Source organism: Pristiophorus japonicus, chromosome 1 (genome assembly GCF_044704955.1).
Source record: "Pristiophorus japonicus isolate sPriJap1 chromosome 1, sPriJap1.hap1, whole genome shotgun sequence".
Classification (NCBI taxonomy): domain Eukaryota; kingdom Metazoa; phylum Chordata; class Chondrichthyes; family Pristiophoridae; genus Pristiophorus; species Pristiophorus japonicus.
In genome coordinates, this window is record NC_091977.1 from 177144106 (window position 1) to 177156150 (window position 12045).

At 50.6% G+C, this 12045-nt stretch overlaps 1 protein-coding gene across 1 annotated transcript in view; it reads left to right on the forward strand.

Moving 5' to 3' along the window:
- LOC139259705 (ATP-dependent Clp protease ATP-binding subunit clpX-like, mitochondrial) overlaps nucleotides 1-12045 on the forward strand; it is a 98402-nt gene that overhangs the window by 45370 nt on the left and 40987 nt on the right. Inside the window, exon 5 of the mRNA XM_070875330.1 lies at nucleotides 58-209. Coding sequence (XP_070731431.1) covers nucleotides 58-209 — 152 coding nt within the window. The remainder of the gene's footprint in view (nucleotides 1-57; nucleotides 210-12045) is intronic.

Consider the following 12045-nt stretch of genomic DNA (forward strand, 5'->3'; position numbering starts at 1 on the left):
TTGTATGTTGTGCATGATGTAATAGATACAACATTAAAGTGTTTTTTTTTCTTCTAGACTTCACGCCATTTGTAAAATGCAAAAATTGCCAACACTTCTTTTTGATGGTGAGGCCAAAACAATCCCTTGCAAACAGCCATAAAGAAGTAGAGTTGTGGCATACAGCTGATAAGAGTGAATGTCAAGTGACTCGACCAGCACCAAAAGAAGTAGGGTGCACACTTTTCTTTTGCTGATACTTATTGTACATTTGAACTATGATGCCTCTCTCATCAATCGTTTTTCTACTGGTGTTGTTTAGGTTGAATTTCAGTACACCCGCATCCTGGCATTTACACTAAAGAAAGAAAATGGGGCAATTTTACCTCCAGGGCAGGAAGCCAGCTAGTGGTGATTGATGGAAACAATGGGGGTATTTTAATCCCGCCCCTACCCATGATGTGTGTTTAAATCTGAAAAACATTACTTCCACCGACCCCCGATCTTCTTGATTGCCAAGGACTGTCCCCAGCGCTCCCTGGCTGCTGTCTTAAAATACAGACTTCTCCATCCAGCAGCTGACCAGCCTCTCAATTTGGCCGGCAGCTGGCTGCGCAAGAGTCAAAAAGATTTCATGAGGTCTTGCCGTTAAATTCGGCAAGATCTCTGCCTATCCAGTACTTCCAGCTTTACCGGCCGCTGACAGGCACCCCTGCTCCCTCCCCGCTTCTCCCTAAATATTAACATAAGAACATAAGAATTAGGAACAGGAGTAGGCCATCTAATCCCTCGGGCCTGCTCCGCCACTCAACAAGATCATGGCTGACCTGGCCGTGGACTCAGCTCCACTTACCTGCCCAATCCCCATAACCCTTAATTCCCTTATTGGTTAAAATCTATCTATCTGTGATTTGAATACATTCAATGAGCTAGCCTCAACTGCTTCCCTGGGCAGAGAATTCCACAGATTCACAACCCTCTGGGAGAAGAAATTCCTTCTCAACTCGGTTTTAAATTGGCTCCCACGTATTTTGAGGCTGTGCCCCCTAGTTCTAGTCTCCCCGACCAGTGCAAACAACCTCTCTGCCTCTATCTTGTCTATCCCTTTCATTATTTTAAATGTTTCTATAAGATCACCTCTCATCCTTCTGAACTCCAACGAGTAAAGACCCAGTCTACTCAATCTATCATCATAAGGTAACCTCTCATCTCCGGTATCAGCCTAGTGAATCGTCTCTGTACCCCCTCCAAAGCTAGTATATCCTTCCTTAAGTAAGGTGACCAAAACTGCACGCAGTATTCCAGGTGCGGCCTCACCAATACCCTGTACAGTTGCAGCAGGACCTCCCTGCTTTTGTACTCCATCCCTCTCGCAATGAAGGCCAACATTCCATTCGCCTTCCTGATTACCTGCTGCACCTGCAAACTAACTTTTTGGGATTCATGCACAAGGACCCCCAGGTCCCTCTGCACTGCAGCATGTTGTAATTTCTCCCCATTCAAATAATATTCCCTTTTACTGTTTTTTTTTCCAAGGTGGATGACCTCACATTTTCTGACATTGTATTCCATCTGCCAAACCTTAGCCCATTCGCTTAACCTATCTAAATCTCTTTGCAGCCTCTCTGTGTCCTCTACACAACCCGCTTTCCCACTAATCTTTGTGTCATCTGCAAATTTTGTTACACTACACTCTGTCCCCTCTTCCAGGTCATCTATGTATATTGTAAACAGTTGTGGTCCCAGCACCGATCCCTGTGGCACACCACTAACCACCGATTTCCAACCCGAAAAGGACCCATTTATCCCGACTCTCTGCTTTCTGTTAGCCAGCCAATTTTCTATCCATGCTAATACATTTCCTCTGACTCCGCTGGGGCCAATAGCACAGATTTTACACAATATAAAAACAACTGAAAATGTCTGTTTGTACTGTTTCCCTGGGGCTCTGCTAGTTTTCCATCGTAACTTCCACCACAGTTATAGTGGCCAACTGGTCGACCCCCAAGGAATTTCAGGACCACTTTTCTTTCCGAAACTGAGTTAAATACATTGCATATTGATGATAACTACAGAATAATGCACTATTAATTTTAAACCTCCGTCATCTAATCAAAAACTGCTTTCAGTCAAAAGCTCACACTGCAGCAGATCATGGGGCTGAAATTGCTCCTTTGGATAAGGTCTCTGACAAGGCGGTGCAGAATGGTCGCTGAGTCGCGGCGGACGGGCTGACGTTGGCAGCATTGCCCTGAACATTTTTTCCGGCGGTGAGGATATTCACCAACTCCCCCCACTACTGCCCCGATCCTGCAGATGCATCGTTAATGACGTCAACAGAGGGCGTACTGCCACGGACCCGAAATTCACCTCAAGTAGTCTTCCGGCTGTCTGTCGGTGCCAACGACAGGTTTTTGGGTTGGTACACAGTGCTTGCTCAAGACCTCCAGCGGCCTTTAAAGGCGTGTTGTGTGCAACGGCATTCTTGTTGCCGAGATTTTTTCTGACTTTTTCAAACATTCCGAATTGCCTTGTTGACAGTGGGATTGAGTGAAAATAGGCCTCAATCTCTGCACCATAGAGGATTTTCTGGGACTTTTTCAAACATTGGTAGTTGCCTTGTTGACAGCTGGATTGATTGATAGTGGGGCAGGATCTTCAATCTCGACAACAGAGAGCCGTGATTGAGGAGGCTGGGCTTGTGGAGGATAACAAAATGGGGTCAATGCAGGCAGCGGAATGCCTCCTGCACATTATATGCGGTGGGGAGGCATGCAGGAGAAGACAGCGCAGGCTCCAACAGCTGGAGAGTCAGCGGGCAAGGGACGCAGCACACATGGCTGAGGAACATGCAGGAGGCCATGGATATGGCAACTGAGCTGAACCCAGAGAGGTGCACCAGGAAAGACCTCAGGAAGGGCCTGCCGTCAGGAGGAGGGTGAGGTACACAAACCCACCGCACCACATTGTGGCCCAGATGGACAGGAGGCAGCATGCACAGGAGGCAGATATTTGCCAGCAGCAGGCTGCAGAGGGTGAAGACCAACTAGAGCAGGAGAGAAGGCAATGAGGCAGTTGTCAGAGGAAGACGCCTACATCGATGTGGTGGCAGAAGGCCCTATTGTCAAAGGGTCTACAAACAGCAGTTCTCATCCATGGATTGATTGATTACCAGTCTCCGGAAACTGCAATTCTGCAAGGACATCATGACGGAGCTGTGCAATCACCTGCAGCCAGACCTCCAGCCTCAAACAAGGTTGAGGACAACTCTGACCGTCGCATCAAAGGTCACCATCACACTAAATTTCTATGTGACTGATTCTTTTCAAGCTGTAACAGCAGACATTTCAAACATCTACCAGTTTGCTGTGCATAGCTCCATCTGTCAGGTGATAGATGCTCCCTATAAGAGGAGGAGGGACTACATATCCTTCCCTATGAGCAGGGAGAAGCAGTTGGAGTGGCAGACCAGATTTGTGAGGATTGCGGGCTTCTCCAGGGTTCAGGGCGCCACGTGGCATTGAGGACGCCGCAGAACAATCCCGAGATCTTCAGAAACCGAAAGGGATTCCACTACCTCAATGTCCAGCTGATGTGCGACCACAACCACAAAATCACAGCCATGTTGCTTTCATCCTGCGCCAGACTGGTGTGCCAGGCGTCTTTACTGGGCCAAACCAAGATTGGGGCTAGCTCCTTGGAGCAGTCCTGCAGTGACTCTCATGCAGCCACCAGGTGCATAATTGAGCAGACTATCGGAATACATAAACAGAGGTTCTATTGCTTGGATTGCTCAGGAGGAATGTTGCAGTACTCGCCTGAGCGGGTCCCCTTATCCGTAGTCATCTGATGCATGCTTCACAGCCTGGCAATCATGAGGTTACAACCATTTGAGGACGAGGGAGCAGTACCATCAGAGGAGGAGGACCAGGAGGAGGAGGCGCAGAAGCATGACGCACAGGAGGAGGAGGAGGAGGAGAAGGACCAGGATGCGGGTCGTCGGTCATGCAGGAGGCAGCGGCGCCATCTGGACCCTGCAAGGGAGGGTGTAAACTGTCTCATTGCTGCTCGTTTCCGCTGAGTTCATGCATACTTTACCCTTCATCTGTGCATCTCCATGGGCAAACCAATGAGCCCTTTCACCCATCATTCACCACAGTGAAATGAGAGACCTATACAGAGATTGAAACACAAAATAAAGATTTATTACACCACAAATAATGGATGCGCAAAACATAGACATTATCAGTTCGAACCCTTGTGCATTTCCTTCTAACCCCCTTGCGCCTTCCTATTCTCGAACTACGCCGCAGTGTCTCCCTTGTGGCTGCATCATGGTTCTGGGAAGGCTACTGTGTTTCAGGTGTAGAAGGTACAGATGTCCTTCTCGACCAGCTCTGGTCCTGGAAGGGCTGGCTGCAGACTGGGCCGCATCCTCCTCGGTGCCTTCAGTCGGAATTGGCTGGGGTGATTCTATGCTGTGATCCTGAGAGAGCACATCAGGATCCTGGTCTTAGGAGCCTGCAACACACCCCCGGGGGCAACATCTCACCATCCCCACCAATCTGCTGGAGCACAAGTCGCTGGGGTGGTGCAACTCTAGAAGGCCCCCGATGGACTGCGGTGAACCCAGCCATGAAGACAGCTGTCAGATCTTGCGTGGCGTCCAGCTGAGACTGCATGAGATCAGACACAGTCTCGATGCCACCAGAGATGACGGCAGTAAAACGCTCCGTGGCCTGTTGCCCAGAGTGCATGAGAGCATTCTGAGTTTCCAAGGTAGCGGCCATCCTCTCCAGAGCAGCACTCAGATGTTCGTTCCCTTGTGTCTGTGCTGTAATGGCAGCTGCCACGTCGCCCACGATACGCATCATCACAACTGGATCCACACGGTCACTCTGGGAGTCCACCATTGTCTGCACACTGGCAATGATGGGCTCCATGGTGTCCACAGAGCTGTCCACAATGCGGGAGGCAGACTCCTCCATGCTCCTGACCACTTGCGACAAGCTCTCTGGCACCCTTGCCATTGCCCCCAACATCTGCGAATGCATGGCCTCCACCTTTCTTTCATAAGCCCCAACATCGATGGGCTTGTCTGAGTCCTCTGCAGCAGGGCTCGTGTGTGAACCCTCCCCCGGAGAGATGGCACCAGAGATTCCCTTTGCCCTTCACCATGCTGCAGCCTGCTAGCCCACAGTGCATCACCCAGTGCAGACCCCTCTGCTAAATTTATCTGTCCTGACCGCATACTCCCAGTATCTGAGCTGGCACGTGTGAGTGTAGGCACACGGTGCTGGCTGCACTGTCCCCCTCTTCCTCAGCCTCATCGGACATGGCGACAATATCTGCAATGGGTTCAAGGGTCTCCTCCTGACTTTGGCTCCCAGTTGCCTCAAGGTTCTCCTCCTGACTATGGATCCCAGTCGCCTCAATAGTCTCGGTCTCGTTGTGGCTCACACTCGGGGTCTCATTTGCAATCGTAAATGGCACAAGGGGTCCCATGAGGGTGAGGTAGGGCATTGCAACATGCAGCAAGCAACTTGCACACAATCATAAGCAATTGACTGGTAGGTGCTTAGACTTTCAGGGAGAGATGGCATTAAAGGAAGGCCTTCACTTACCAATGCTGCCCCCAGCAGGATCCACACAACCGGCGGCCACAGGGAAGGCAACATGTGGGCCCACTATCTGCTGCATACTTTCTTCAATATGAGTCAGCTGCTGGATATCGGCCTCGCCCCCACCAGTCCTCTGTTGCTCCAAACAGTTGTGAGAGACCTTGGCCTACAAAGCAAAGAAGGGTTGCTGAGTATCATGGTGCCTCGGCAATTAGTGCAAGTGTGGGTCCATTACATGCAGATGTAACTCTCACATGAAAGGGAGCATCCATTGTGAGAATGCACATATATATATACAGGCCTCACAAATCAAATGGTGCTTCACTGACTATATAGTGAAGGTGGGAAATAAGAGAAGATGAAGGAGAGGCTCGCAGATGGAAGCTGAGGATGTTATATATGCAGACTATAGATATACTCTCTGTGTAGTCACTATATAGTTGCACAAGATGGAGACTTGTTACCTGATGTACTATCAATAAGGTTTACACTGTGTATATACTATGCTTGCACCACTAGAGGGTGCAACTGGTGGAGACCGGGGTTTCCTGCCTCTGTGGCAGAGGCTGTCCACCAGAGGGCACTACGGTGGGAGACCTGAGGTGTGCAGGGCCCAGTATAAAAGGCTGCCCACCATGCTTGTGCCTTGCTCTGGAGTTACGAATAAAGGACCAAGGTCACTACAGTTTGAGTACAACACATTGCCTTGTGGAGTCATTCATAAGTGCATTACAGACATAACAACTAGCGATGAGAATACGGACTTTCACGCAATTATGACTACCTTTGACACACTAAAAGACTTCGCAGAGAGTGATGATTGGGATGCCTTCACGGAAAGGCTCGAGCAATATTTTGTGGCAAACGACCTGGCAGGGGAGACGGACACATTCACGGAGAAGCGCAAGGCTAAAATGCTGACCAGTTGTGGGCCTGAGGTCTTCCACCTCGTCAGGGACTTGCTGACACCCACGAAGGCCAAGGATAAGACATACGATGAGTTGACTGAACTAATTCGCGACCAACTAAAATCAAAACAGAGCACCCTCACGGCCAGGCACAGATTCTACACTCACCGCAGACCTGAGGGCCAGGAGATTGCAAAATATGCTGCCGACCTCAGGAGACTTGCGGCACCATGTGATTTCGGCACGCACCTCAACGAAGCATTGCGAGACATCTTCATTATGGGAATTGGCCACGAGGACCTCCTTCACAAACTATTATCTGCCGACACCACAGTCAACCTGCAGAAGGCCATCAGTATCAGTCAGGCGTTCATGACCTCGACCTGCAGCACCAAGCAAATTATTCATCCTATGGACTCAAACCCGGCAAGTACTGGACACAGAATGGTGCCTTTCACAGGCAAGACTGTAGAACATGGCTCTGCCCAGGACAGAGAGCACAGACCTCAGTGTTCCAGAACTCAGAGTCTGCTGAGGGGTGCTAATCGAGTAGCATCATGCTAGCGTTGCGGATGAAACCATAGGGCTCACCAGTGTCGGTTAGCAGAGTACGTATGCAAAGCCTGTAACATGAAGGGCCACCTCCAGCACATGTGTAAAAGAAATACGACTCACCATCTAGCAGAGGAGTCGATAGATGACTTTGAATCCAGCGGGGAGTATGATGATTTGGCCAGAGAGATAGCTCAGCCCCAAGAAGAAATGTATGGCGTGTATACCTGCACCACCGATTGTCCTCCAGTGAAAATGGAAGTCGAAATAAACAGCATTCCAGTCTTCATGGAAGTGGACACGGGAGCGAGCTAGTCAGTAATGAGCCAGGATGCCTTTGAGAGGCTATGGAACGAAAAACAACCCGAGCTGGTTCCAGTACAGGAAAAGTTGCGCACCTACACCAAGGAGCTGATCCCAGTCCTTGGTAGTGCGGATGTAAGTGTAATCCATAATGGCGTGGTGCACAAGTTACCTCTGTGGATTGTTGCAGGTGACGATCCAATGCTACTCGGAAGAAGGTGGATGGGGAAGATCCAGTGGAAATGGGAAGACCTCTTCACTCCAGCAATTGATGACCCCCATGCTCAGAGGCAGAGCAAAATCTCACCTTCAGTTGGGCCAGGCAGCAGAGAACAGACCAGCGCAGCACCTGAGGCACAGACCATCCATCACGACTGCGTGGCAATGATCTGACTGGAATGAGCTAAAAGTACCTTCCCGGCTACAGTGGCAGGACTCCTGGGGAGGAAGATCGAATTCACAGGTACTCTTCCAGCTTTTGTGGCAGAATCGCGGGAGAGAAGGATCAAGGCAGTCGACCTCGAAGACAGAGGCAAGATGGCGTCCCTGCTGCAGCGAGGTGCAACGTGGCTGAAAAAAAAGATGGCCATGGCCATATCACAAGGTGCAACACTGAGGGACCAACACGTGGTGTCTAACAAAGGATTTGATTGGGGTAAAGCCAGCAGGGTTCTCTTAAAGGAGACCTGCAACGAACTGAGCTTAAAGAGACATTGTATGCATGGCAATCAATGTAACGAACCAATTAAGATTGTGAACAAAATGTTGTTACGAGATGTCGGGACGAGAGAGTCCCCAAAAGTAGCAAGCGAGTGAATTCGGGAGGGTAAAGGCGCTGATCCTGATGCCCTGCCCCAGGTGTCCCCACAAGTTATAGGCCAGCGACCTCAGGAGGGTGAAGGCACTGATCCTGATACCCTGCCCCAGGTCTATCCCACGTTGCAGGCACCCGATGGCACTATTCACCACGCACCTGGAAACAAAAACACCACCAATACGCACAGTCGGCCGCCGTTGCCCACCACCCCGGTGGAGACGGCACAGCCCCAAGACCCAGTCACTACCTCGGTCATGTCCTGGAGCGAAAGGTCAGAACCAACGAGTTCTCCAAATGCGACCTGGAACAGCCAGGTTCCCAACACCGTTAGAGAGCAGGCAGAAGATTCTGCAGCCCTCAAAGGAGGACAGGGAGGCCACACACATTTGTGGCTCTGCCCACCACTAGGCAACGGCAAAGGCCCTGAGTCCTGGCTAGGTGAGCGAACCAAGCCCACCCCGCTAGCAAGTGGCGCAGCGCTGCTCTCAGATGACTAGGACCCCGTCTGGTTGCTCTGGAACCTGCATCCTCGCAAACCTGTACTGCTACCTCAGTACTTACCATGACTGAACCACGAATGCAATCTACCCAATCCTGGTGCACGACTGCAAAATGTACTGAACCAAGGTGTCACGATACAAACTGTCACTTCCTTTCTTTGTACTTGCACTGTGTCTGATCCTGTACATTAATGTAACGGGCCGGCTGCGTGATCTCGTTGTGGGGCGGGGGAAATGGATGTATGTAGCCATGTACACGTACATGGATCACACCCAGAACCCACTGGAACCTCCACTGCTTCATTGAATCATCCAAACTGGTAACCACTACCCAACGTTGTAGCAACAGGACTTGAGGGTTAACAGGGAGAGTGCCAAGCCAAAGCACAGCCAAGGTGCAAGAGCTATTTGCACTTAAGTCTGGGTAGAGCTAAGCCAGAGCACATAGTGCAAAGGTAATCGGCACAAAGGACTTGGGGGAGAGTGATATTATATATGCAGACTATAGATATACTCTCTGTGTAGTCACTATATAGTTGCATAAGATGGAGACTTTTTACCTGATGGACTTCAATAAGGTTTACACTGTGTATATACTATGCTAGCACCACTAGAGGGTGCAACTGATGGAGACCGGGGTTTCCATCAGTTGCACCCTCTAGTGGCACTGCGTTGGGAGACCTGAAGGTCACCTGCATAGATTTGCAGAGCCCAGTATAAAAGGCTGCCCACCATGCTTGTGCCTCACTCTGGAGTTCCGAATAAAGGACTAACCTCACTACAGTTTGAGTACAACACATTGCCTCGTGGAGTCATTCATAAGTGCATTACAGACATAACAGAGGAGTTGGGGGAACATGTACTCACTTTTATCAGTCGAATTATGTCGTTCAGCCTTTTGCGGCAGTGGGTGGCGATGAGGTCATGAATGGAGGTCCCCAACACCTCCACAGCTATCTCTCTCCAGGCATTCACAAAGATGGTGCGAGTCGGTCTGCCTGTGTCTGGATACGGAACATGCCTCCTTCTTTCCACAGTGTTGTGTCCTTGGATGCTCTAATAATGACTCCATGAGGCAATGTATTGTACTTGAACTTTAGTGACCTTAGTCCTTTATTTGTTAACTCCAGAGTGAGGATCACACCTGGTGACCTGCCTTTTATACTAGGCCAGGCACATTTGTACAGGTAACCTACAAGTCTCCCACTGTTGTGCCCTCTGGTGGCACACCTTGTGATAGTACCAACAGTAGCCATGTAGGATACATGACATCATTCTCCCCTAAGCCTTTAGTGCAAATCGCCTCTGCATTGACCGTGCTCTGGGCTTAGCTGTATCTGGGCTCTATCTGGTTGACCCTTGGCAGGTCATTTCGATCTTGGGTGAGTGGTTAGTGCAGTGGAGTGCTGGTGGTTGCTGTTTGTGTGTGTCCCTGACCACTCCATTCTCTTACCCCCCCCCCCGCCCCCCCGACATATAGATTATGCCAGAGGCTCATTGCATTCATATACATTCAAGTTCAGAAAAACAAGGTTGCATTACATTTGTGGTTCTGTTGTGAGACAAGTACGTTAGACTGGTGAGATACATTATTGATGCAGTGACCGGTGCGTAAGGACAAACTAGTTCCAGAACTGCTGGATGGTGTCCCTGCAGGCTGGAGGTGGCGCGGTGCCCAGTGCTGGCAGTGGGAACCCAGTTGGCTCAAGTTGCCTGCTCTTAAGGCTGTTGCCATGGTTCCTAGCGTCGGGCAGGTTCACAGATGCCTGTGACCTCCCTATTCTTTCTTTGCGCCCTGGATCGCTGCTGCTCCCTGAGCAGCTGTTGTCTAGCAGTGCACAGGGAACTGCTGACTCGCTAGCCTGGCCGTTGTTTGGTTTGGAATCCTGGCAGGTCCCGGTCCCCTTTGGGAGGACTGTAGCGGGTGACCCTTCGTTTCTGGGTATGGCCTTGGTGGCGATGGGGTCTAGGGGCTGCGCCTTAGCACAGTTTGCTCTTTCAGGCTCGTGGCGGTTGGTGCCATCGGGTACCTGAGAGGTGGAGCCGATCAGGGGCAGGGTATCGATACCGGTGCCGTTGCCCTCCTGAGATTGCTTGCTCTGCAGCTCGTATGTATTGGCTGCTTGTGGCCACACTCCCTGGTGCATAACACTGGTCCCAGGTACGCAGACTACAGCATTGGGTAGCTCGCTGGACCTGTGTGCTCCCGATGGGTGTCTGCCCGCTCCATTGGCTGAGTGCAGTTGAAATCCTACATCGCACAACTTTTCATTACTTATTGTGGATATTCTGTAGCTCCGATCGTGATCGCGTGACCTTCCTTGCTTATTGCATGTACACATCAGTTACACATTTTGTCTCTAATATACAGTTGCTGTGTGTGAAACTGTCCCTTTAATTGTAGTGGGTTGCAGGCCTCCTTTTAGAGCTTTGCTTTCTTTACCACAGTTTGCTTCTCCGTTTGGTGCCACGTGTTGCTCCATCAGCGTTGCACCACGTGGTCTGGCAGCGGCCATCTTTTTCTTCAGCGCCTCACCTTGTGGTTTGGGCGCCATCTATCCTCCATCCACGATGTCGACTGCGGTGATCCTCTTCTCCCCGGGTTCTGCCACCGAAATTGGGAAGTCGCCTTTGGATCTGATTTTCTTCTTCCGGAGTCCTGCCACTGGAGCCTGGAAGGTAAGTTCGGGTCGTCCCAGCTGGATCATCTCCACGCAGTCGTGCTGAGCAGTCTGTGCTTCGGATGCTGTGCTGGTCTGCTCTCTGGTGCCTCCGAACGCGGAGGACGTCGATCGCTGGAGGCTTGAAGTCTTCCCACTTCCAATGGATCTTCTCCATCCACCTTCTTCCGAGTAGCATTGGTCCATCACCTGCAACAATCCACAAGGGTAACTTGTGCACCGCGCTTACATTCGCACTACCAACAACTGGGATAAGTTCATCGGTGTAGGTGCGCAGCTTTGCCTGAACCGGGACCAACTTGGGTCGTTCAGCTTGATTGTCCCATAGCCTCTCAAAGGCTTCTTGATTCATTACTGACTGGCTCGTACCCATGTCCACTTCGATGAAGACGGGAACGCCATCTATTTCGACTTCCATCCTCAACGGGGAACACTCGGTGGTGCAAGTAAACATGCCGTACACCTCATCGTGGGGCTGAGCTGCCTCTCTGCCTATCGTTTCATCATCCTCGCTTGATTCATGACCATCTGCAGACTCTTCATCAACACAGTGAGTCATATTTCTCTTACACATTCGCTGGAGGTGGCCCTTTGTGCTGCAGCCCTTGCTTACATAGTCTTTAAAGCAGCACTGGTGAGCCCTGTGATTCCCTCCACAACATCAGCATGGAGCTACTCGATTAG